This window comes from Otolemur garnettii, unplaced genomic scaffold (assembly GCF_000181295.1).
Source record: "Otolemur garnettii isolate 467f Iridium unplaced genomic scaffold, OtoGar3 scaffold00077, whole genome shotgun sequence".
NCBI classification, from domain to species: Eukaryota; Metazoa; Chordata; class Mammalia; order Primates; family Galagidae; genus Otolemur; species Otolemur garnettii.
This window is the reverse complement of record NW_003852472.1, coordinates 6,371,770-6,381,913: the sequence shown is the minus strand read 5'-3', so window position 1 is coordinate 6,381,913 and position 10,144 is coordinate 6,371,770. Positions and strand designations below refer to the sequence as shown.

The following is a 10,144-nucleotide window of genomic DNA, read 5'->3' as shown; positions in this document are numbered from 1 at the left end:
AAAAAAAAAAAAAAAAAAAAAGACTGAACAAACAAATGATCATTTTGCTTTAATTAGCAGAAAGCCCAGTTTACCAGGTTGAGATCCAATCTTCTGGAAGCTCAGAAACTGAGCTCCTTTTCTTGATCCATGCTGAATTGGATACACTGAGGCTGGTGGCCATCAGCCTCGAAACAGAGTATGTACCTGTAGGAAGAACTGCCCTCCTACCTGGTTATCCACCTGGATGAGAAGAGAGACGTTCCCATCTGAGCTCTGAAGCCCACCACTACCCACACTGGAATTCCTACACATGTATTTTAACATTTCTATTAAGGAGGCCAGTATATACAGAAAAGCAGGCAGAAACCTATGGGTTAGTAAATTAATGCAGAAATGACATTATAAATACATGCTAGCAAGTATAATGTTCCCATCATGGATTAAAGCAATCAGATGACTATTAAAATAATTTCCTCTTTTAAGATTTCTTTTGGGTCTATGAGTTATCTTCCATAGAATGAAAACTCAGTGTTCCATATATGCAATATTCAAGGACTCATTTTTTAAAAAAAGATTATCTCAAAAATTATACACATTCTATGTTATCATAAGAAGTATCACAGTGTGAATGATACCCATTTTTCCAGAAGAGAAAAAGTACTGTCAACATGAAGCTGGCATCCTACCCTTCAGCGCTGTGTAGGAGGACTATGGTGTTCAAAGTGTGTAATGAGCTGTGCCCACAATAGGGGAGAGGGTCTTACCTTCTCTTCCTGGTCACTGTCACTGTCACACTGAAAACAAAGACAAAAGAATATGGGTTAGTGTAAAAATTATGTTTTTGCTTTTGAAACCTGCTCCCCCCCCTGCAAAAAGGCAAGATAGTTAAAAAAAAAAAAGAAAGAAAGAAACACTGTTTAAGCTCAAAAGAAGGTGTTTCTTTGGCTCAACTGCCAGTAAACAGATTCAGAAGCAAAATGCTATTCAGATGCAAAAGGTTGTTCTGTTGATCTCATCTGATGCCTCTATTTCTGTGCCTCCTCCTGGGGTCAGTCCAGCAAGGTGCTCAATCCCACAAGTGAGCATGCCCCACAGAGCAGGGAGGATGTCCCTCTAGGAGTTAACCCTGCCACAGGATTAAGGTGAATCAAGTTCACTTAATGGAATTCAGAGCAAAATCAATTCTTAATGAAGGAATTCTACCTTCACCTAATGTGATTGGCTGTATCTGTTGGTGCTTTTCTAAAGGAAAAGAGGCAAAACTCTGGGCATTATATTCTCTCATTTAGAATTTGAAGGAAACAGAACATAACAGGCAAAGCTCCTGACTTGCAATGGTTGCCTTTTCCACACTTTAGAGATCCAGGGAATAGAAGGAACGTCCCCTACAAGAACATATCGAAGACAAAAGGTCAGGGTAGTGACTCAATCAATAGTATGGGCCAGAAAAACAAACGTTTTAGGGTTTGGGACAAGTCGAGAATGATAACTGGTAATGAACCCAAAGCTGTAAATTTCACATTAGACATAAAGAAAAAAGAACATAGTGTTTTAAACATCAAGAAATATTTTGTTAAGCAATCTCTGATTAAAAAATGAGGGATGTGTTTTGTTAGTAATTGCTTAGCATGTAAATATATCCATTCAGTCACTCAACATGAAGGACTGGTCCTAACGTAGCCTTCAGGTTAGCAGTAGACAAGGGGCTAGAACACAAACACTAAGCACGACGTGATATGATCAGAGCTGTTTCCACTAAGATAACTGTTTCCATGGGGTGGTGGAGAAACAGGTCACAGGAGAGCAGTTTGGCAACTATTACATTGTCTAAACAGGGTGGTGCCATGGTTTGGGAAGGCAGAAACGGATGGCACAGCAATTCTGAAGAAGAACTGTAGAATCTGACAAAACAGGGATATAGGAAGTAAGTAACAGGGATGAGACTAGGATGCTGCCAAGGTTTTTTAGTGTGGCCACTTGGACATGGGAATTAATGTAACTACGAACAAAAACAGAAAATAAGTTTGCTTATAGAATAGCCATTGCTGGCGAGATGTCCACAGCCATCCACAACTTCCTTCTCCCTAGTCTGTAACTCCTCCGGACACTTTGAGGGAACAAAAGCCAGACATTCTCTTCCCCAATTTTCCCTGCTGCTAAAGGTGGTCATAAGACCCATCTTTGGTGAATAAGATTTTGGTCTTCTGCAAGCTTTTGAAAAGAACATTTTCTCTCCCGGGTAAAAGAAGAAAAGCAGAAACCACTGCCTCTCACCTCTGAGCATGATTATATAAGGATGTGATGTCTGGATCTGTAGCAGTCATCTTTGCAATCATTTTTAGGAAAAAACTACAAAAACAAGATGGTGGGACCAACAGGAGAAAAATCTGACACACTTGAGCTCCTGAACCCACTTCAGAGAAGCCTGCCTCCGCACTTTTTTCTTCAAAAACAGTACGTTACCTTACTGTTTAAATTTAGAGTCTTTTCAATGGAAAGTAACAAAAGTTCTATCTGAATGGATATCTTGGTATCCTAAGACACAATTTAGGGACTGCTTCCTGTTTCTTTTCTTTCCTTTTTTTTTTTTTTTTTTGAGACAGAGCCTCAAGCTATCCCCCTGGGTAGAGTGCCATGGCATCACAGCTACCTCCAACTCCTGGGCTCAAGCGAGTCTCCTGCCTCGCCATTTTTTTGGTTGCAGCCATCATTGTTGTTTGGCGGGCCCGGGCTGGGGATTTGAACCCGCCACCTTAGGTGTATGTGGCTGGCGCCTTAGCCGCTTGAGCCACAGGTGCCGAGCCTGCTTCCTGTTTCAAGGCAGCACTCTACCATGAGCATTTACAAACTAAAGGACTGTTACATTCTACTTCTCCCATTTGCTCCTCAGTGCCATAGGAGTAAGAGATATTTAATGACAGTGATTTCAACAAGTACTACTACATTGTTTTCAACCAAGCTTCTGGATCGGATTGCCTAAATTTACATTATTTTGCCTGATAAATGTTTCTCTATTATAATAAATCAAATGAGTTGGGAAAGAAAATGGGTGAGATAAAGACTTTGAAGGCCTAGAACAACAGATGGATGAGGAACAACAGTTCTCCTGATTGTGCAATCTCTCCATTGCCTTTAATTAAGCTCTCCTTGAAGTTCCTAAGGTCCGGGCACATTTTCAAGAGTGACAATGCATGATTCAGAAGGAGTGTGGAAGAGAGAAGAGTATTTTGCCAGGCAAGCTCATTTTCCCAGATGTTCACAGCTCTCCTTGTGAGGTAATCAATGACAGCTGAAGGCTGTGGCATAGCATTCACCCAGACATCCCCATGGATCTGGTGTCCATGGGGGAGAGTTAGTGGGGAAGCTGGGAAGAAACACCACTGTGTACCCCCTTCCTAACAGCAGTATGTCCCCGGGAATGGTTATTTCTATCAAAGTGTTAAGCTTTCTGCTTTCCAACAGTCCAGTTCTAATTTCAAGGTCCACTTAATTCTGCATCAAGTAATTACTGATATACCCAGAAGCACCTTGTCTCCAGAGTTAAGCATATGGTGAAGAACTGAGACCTACTGGTATCCATTATGGAAGCAGCACGGATGCCAAGCCGATTAAAAATGCTCAGGCTCCCCACACAACATGCCGGGTGAGTGACAGCTCCTCGACAAGGCCAGTCGCAGAGTCTGCCAAAACAGTCTCTGCTGCACTGGGGCCCACATGGTGCGCTGAGAAAACAGTTCCATTTCTGGTATTAAATTCCCATACTGACCCGAGGACTTTGCCGGGAGCTCAGCAGGAGCACACCATCCAATTTACAGCTCCACTCTCTGGAGCCTCGAGTGCCAGCCCCTGGCAGAGACGAATGATGGTCAGCCCCTCCAGCTCATAAATTATGCAAAGGCAATAAATGCACTCAGCAAACAGTGCCTAACGTTTGCCTAGCCTGGCTCTGAACATACTCTGTAAAAAGCCAGAAGCTCGACACATACAAGAGGTCTATTCCACTCATAAAGGGGGTTTGTTGACAACCCCAGACGGAAAGCGAGCCACAGTCCTAAGGAGTCTTTCTGCTTCACTGGCAGCAGTTTATGGGCCTGCTTTATGAAAAAGGGAGGCTGTTTTATAGAGTCAGTGTGGGTAGAATTCATGGTCTCAAATTCACATTTAATACACTGCACAGCTTTCACACTCTAAGTTCAATATGTTGTGGATTTTTGACCAAATGACTCTTGGTCTTCAAAGGTTAAAAGAAGAAGTATCTGCTCCCCAATCCCTAGATACCCACTCCAATTTATAAGAGTTCACACTGAACCACCTCTTGATTCAGGTTTATGTTCTGCATGAAGCTGGGAAATGGAAAAGGTATGTCAAATGCAGAAACGGGGTCCCTGCTGATTTGCCATTTTAAGCTTTTTGACATTGGGGTCCTGCTTTGGTTTATTAGCAAACAGGTTACACACTAACTACCAGCTTGAGGTGACAGAGTACTCTCCACGAGAAGATTTCAGAAGTAAAAATATTTTCCTCTATTTTAAAAGAAATGAAAAGGAACAAAAAGGAACACTGGCCCTTATAGCACTGACACGTAAGAGTTCTCGGTCACCCAGCTTTCAGACAAAGACAAGCTAAACCAGCACAGACAAAAGGAGGGAAATAGGAAGAGTGCCTGCCTGTACAGACACAGGCCCCGAATGCAGAGTTAGAAAGACACAAGTTCCTGACCTGAGTCCCTCCAGCCATCCCAACACCACTTAACTTCGCCATTACCTTCTCTTCCCTCTGGTTTTTATTATTTTTATTTATTTATTTATTTTTTTCCCTCTGGTTTTTAAAAAAGTGAACTGCCTGAGGCACCATCTTCCTTTCCCAGCACTGTCTTCCTTTCTCAGACAATTCCTACTCCTTAAAACAACCAAAAAACCCACCAGAACTGGGGTGAGGGGAGGGAGGGGAATAAAAACATAAAAACATAAAACCCACCCATTATTTCCATTTATTGGATACATTTAAAAAATCACCTATAAACCAACAATTCACAGGTAAACACAGGTTAACACATTTGTAAAAGTCTTTCCAGTTTTATCTTTTAAGGAAACATATAATCCTCCTCACCCTTCAAATATACATTTTTTTTTTTTTTTTTTTGAGACAGAGCCTCAAGCTGTCCTCCTGGGTAGAGTGCTGTGGCACCACAGCTCACAGCAACCTCCAACTCATGGGCTCAAGCGAGTCTCCTGCCTCAGCCTCCCAAGTAGCTGGGATCACAGGCGCCCATTACAATGCCCAGCTATTTTTTGGTTGCAGTCGTCACTGTTATTTTGGCGGGCCTGGGCTGGATTCGAACCTGCCACCTTAGGTGTAGGTGGCTGGCGCCTTAGCCACTTGAGCCACAGGTGCCAAGCCCAAATATACATTTTAAGAAATAAAAATAAATTCTTACCCACAGCACTTTACTGAGGGTGACAAAGTGAGACTCTGTCTCAAAAAAAAAAAAAAATTTTTTTTTCCTTTCCATTTTGCAACCTGCTTTTGTTTTCATATAACTTGCCTAATATTTTAATCAATGAAGTTTATCCTATAACATCACTTTAAAAACTGACTGCCCTGGCTTGGCGCCTATAGCTCAACCGGCTAAGGCGCCAGCCACGTACACCTAAGGTGGCGGGTTCGAATCCCCAGCCCGGACCCGCCAAACAACAATGACGGCTGCAACCAAAAAATGGCCGGGCGTTGTGGCGGGCGCCTGTGGTCCCAGCTACTTGGGAGGCAGAGGCAAGAGACTCGCCCAAGTCCCGGTGTTGGTGGGTGCTGTGAGCTGTGTCTCCCCAGCACTCTACCAAGGGCAAAAAAGGGAGACTCAAAAAAAAAAAAAAAAAAAAAAAAAAAAAACTGACTGCCCTATAATCTACTACATGGACTGTAGCATAATATAATTAAAAAAAATTCTCCAGTGCTGAGAATTTAGATTGTCTCAATTGAACATCCTGGAATTTTTCCCTTTACACACATTCACCAATATTGCTCTTTCCTAGTATGTTTTCATGGCCCTTCATTTTATGCATATTCTTTAATGTCACTATCTCCCCAGAGTTACATTTGTAGTTCTATTGTTTCTATGTTATTTCCAGGGGAGTCCTTCAAGATTCCCTTGGTTCCATCTACCATGTGTATGCTGAGACTAAAAAACCTCCACGCCCACATTTACCAGCTGTGAAACTTTGGAAAAGTTATTTAAACTCTGTGTCTCAGTTTACTTAGCTAGTTTACTTGGCTAATAATAGCATTTTTTAATAAGAAGGTGAGAAGGGGGGAGGATGGATGGAGGGAGAGTAATTGGTGGGACCACACATACGGTGCATCTTACAAGGGTACATGTGAAATTTACTAGGAGTAGAATATAAATGTCTTAACACAGTAACTAAGAAAATGCCGTAAAGGCTGTGTTAACCAGCTTGATGGAAATATTTCAAATTGTATGTAAAACCAGCACATTGTACCCCATGATTGCATTAATGTACACAGCTATGATTTAATAAAAAAAAAAAGGTGAGAAGAAAATGAATTAATACAAGTAACAGCTTAGTCAGCACATGGTCCTGTACATGCATAGATGACAAATATTAATTATTATATGTTGGTTTCCTACGTTCCCCTTATTGAAATGCTAGGAATACTTTCAGCTCAAGTATCCATCTAGATCTGGACTCATCTTTGCTTATCCCAAACTGCCCTCTCTCATGCTGTCCCTGGTAACAGCATTACTATGTAATCACTCACCAATCACTCAACTGCACAAGTGAAGAGTCTTATCATCCTCTACTCCACTCTTGAACAGACTTACCTTCCTCTCTTCCCTGCATTATTGATTCTACTTTCTAACTCTCCATGTCCATGGCATGGCTGCTGCTTTAGTTCAGCGTTTTATTTTAGTATTACCACAGGCTAAGGACAGCCTTCCAGGGTCTATGGTCTCTTGCTTTTCTAATATAAGTCCTTATTACCCAGAGAAGACTTCCTAATTTCCATCTGACCATGATGCTTTTCAAGGCTCTTCACGTTCTGTTCCAAACCCCAACCCCACCTCCAACTTCCAACTACTCTCTCAACATGATGCTTCTTGAGCTTTCTGTGGTAAAGGACCATTTGTTTTCTTTGACTTTCAATGTGTTGCAGACCAATATTTTGTAAAACATCATAAAACATGAATGTCTAGAAAAAGAACAAAGACATAAAAATATTTAATTATTAGACTTATGAGATATGAAATTACACCGTGGAATGGCTTTATAAGTTTCCAAAGCGTACTTTCAACTGCTATACTAATCTCATAGCAGGTTAATTACAAACAGCTCATGGACTGGCCCTGGTCTGTGTCCACATTTTAAGTAGCACTCCCCTCACACATCTCTCACTTCAGCCATACCCAGCTACACTCAGTCATACCCTTGAGTTACAACTATGACCGCACGGAAAAATTCCCACTGCTGGGAATTCTTTTCTTTTAAGTTTCTACCTCAAAGCCAGCTATTCCCCTTCAGAACACAGTTCCCTCATCCAATCTTCCAATACTCTTCTAGAAAGAATCAATTGCTTCTGCTTCCATCCCTTATGAGATTGTATGTCAGCTATTTGCCACTATAGTCTCCCCTACTAGACAGTGAGCTTCATATATATAGGTAGGTAAAGACAGTGCCCTGCTCATCTCTGTACCTACACTCTGTGTGACACAGGAGGTGGAAATTATATTGATAAGTCAATCTCTTTCTCCTGGAGACTGCTGAAACCATAGTTGATTCCATGTAGCATAAGTAAGCTGTGAGTTAAGACACGTAATTATAAGGAGAGAAAGTACAAGAAACACTAACTTAAGTGTTTAATACAATGGGCATGTATGTGTAAACATACTGGGAAGGATTTAAATTGCCAGCAGAGCCTGGGGTTAGGGTCCAGAAGAAAATGTCTTCTATTGAAAGGGACAGAAGAGATGTGATTATTATTTCATTATGTTTTCTCAAAAGCAAACATTTCTCATTTTCATTTGGAAATCTGTGTTTTAAGATTCTGGTTCAAATCAAAATAAGTCAAGGTCTATGACACCTCTCGGCCTCATTCAGAATGTAGAACAAGATGGAATCCTACGTATCTTGTGATGGAATGCATTCTTAAGCAGAAAGTGGCAATCATTGAATATATCACATGCAATGACATTGAGGAGGGCATTGCTCTCTATTCTGCTCAATGGACCTTGCTGGAACAGTTATTTCATATCTCAAATCCATTTATCATTGCCACCAAAGATGTCAGGGCTGAACACCATTGCTGAACAAAGTTATTTTATTCTTCTTTCTGCCTTGAGGAAATGAGAGGAAAATGAGGGAAAACCCCAACTTGTAAACTACAGCATCTAACATCAAGTACAATTTAACTTTGCCAGCAACAAAACAAATCGATTCCCCTTTGAGGCAAGCGTTTTATATAAGACTGTAAAGACATCCCTCACCTAAAAGCAATTCCAGAAGAAGCCATCTACAGAAAACAAGACACTATTTTCTTAGTTAGACAAAGTAGCTGCATGGTGACTAAAAACAAGTCCACCATCCTCTTCCCATCTACCCGATACCTTGCACATGCAAAAATGGGCAGCCATTTTGTGCCACATATGGCAACTCTGGTGGTGTCCATTTTTTATCAATCCACAAAGCCTGCATTTCACATCATTTTCATACTACTTTTGAACTTCAAGCAAAATTTAAAGCTATTGGGTCCCTAGAAATGAAAGAACATTTTAACCTGAAACTGTTTTGAGGTCTTACTCACTGTAAAATGATCACTGGCTCCTCCTCTCTATCTCAACAATAACTATGCCTGAGCAGATAAAACAGCTCAGATAAAATGAAAACCTAATTAAAAGATTTGTGCTCCAAATAATGGTTCAAAAGAATAAAGCTTTTAACAATCACATGATGAGCCCATATGAAAACAGTATGAGGTCCACCAATCTTCAGTTGTTCAGGAGATACAACAAAGAGTAAGCTTTCAGAAGCCTCTGAACTCTAGATTGATAACCTAGTATTCCTGCTTCGGGAATTCTCAGAACCTGGCATTTGTGCAAGTTCTCAGTTTGAGTTGGCCAGAGCTCAAACCACCAATGTAATCTGAGGGGGCTAAAGGAATACTTCTTGTTCTGCATCCAGTGACTCTCAGATGATCACATATTTTCATTCTATCAATCATTTTAAAGTGCCTATTATGTGCTAGGTTTATTCTGACCACTTGTTAGAAGTGCAAATATACTGACAGAAATCAATTTGTCCAAACCTAAAGTTTCATATGTGACAAATGAATTAATTTTTGATATTATTTTCCTTTTTCTCACTTTAAAATCCATGTATAGTTCATAAAACAATATGTGTGCTATAAATTTCCACTTAGATCATTAAAATATTGTTGGGTTTTGGAAATTAGGGGAGAAGTGGATATTTCACAAATCTTTGGAGAGCTCAGCTTTTTATTTTCCCCTCAGAATAAAGGAAGTCACATTTTGCCAAATATAAACATACATAACCCCCAAAGATGAAATTTACTTAAAACCCACAAGCCTCAGTGGTTGCCAAACTCAGAAAAATGAATTTCTTGTCCAAAGGTAAAACAGACAGTCTGTGGGCCTAGTGACTTGTAAACGATCTCTTTTTAAGCTTGAGAAACAGATCCTTTGCCTCTTTGTCATTGATTTACTGATTCTAAGTCATCAATAGCATTAATCCATACCAGCCTGGGGACCTATTAAAAATGACTTTGAAGACTGTGAAGCAAGAGACTATCAGGGAGACATTCTCACCTGTATTTTTTGTGGTATTCTATTTGTGATCCCCTGCAATGCTGCAATTTCCTTTTTCCCTATCATAGTTGCTTGTTGCTTTGGGTGGGGCCTGAGCCCCCAGATTTGCTTCAACTAAAGCTTGGTTCCCTTTTGGAGCCCAGTGTAAGCTAATAAAACACAAATTTGCTGATGAGTAAAAAGGAAAAGTATGCTATGGGTTAAAATAATACAAGAGTCTATTTTTTCCGCTGTGTTGTGATCCATAGAAATCACCCTGAGCCTTTTCCCTTTCTTCTCTGCCTGGGAAGCCAATTGCTTTGATTGCAGTGATATGAGCTAGCTAAA

The 10,144-nt window shown here is 40.6% G+C and overlaps 1 protein-coding gene across 3 annotated transcripts in view; it reads right to left on the bottom strand.

The window, feature by feature from the left end:
- Positions 1-10,144, bottom strand: part of AUTS2 (AUTS2, activator of transcription and developmental regulator) — a 1,212,799-nt gene that overhangs the window by 344,026 nt on the left and 858,629 nt on the right. For all 3 annotated transcript variants that reach the window (XM_003794208.3, XM_003794209.2, XM_023515688.1), the window contains exon 5: positions 747-776. In XM_003794208.3, the coding sequence (XP_003794256.1) occupies positions 747-776 (30 nt within the window). The remainder of the gene's footprint in view (positions 1-746; positions 777-10,144) is intronic.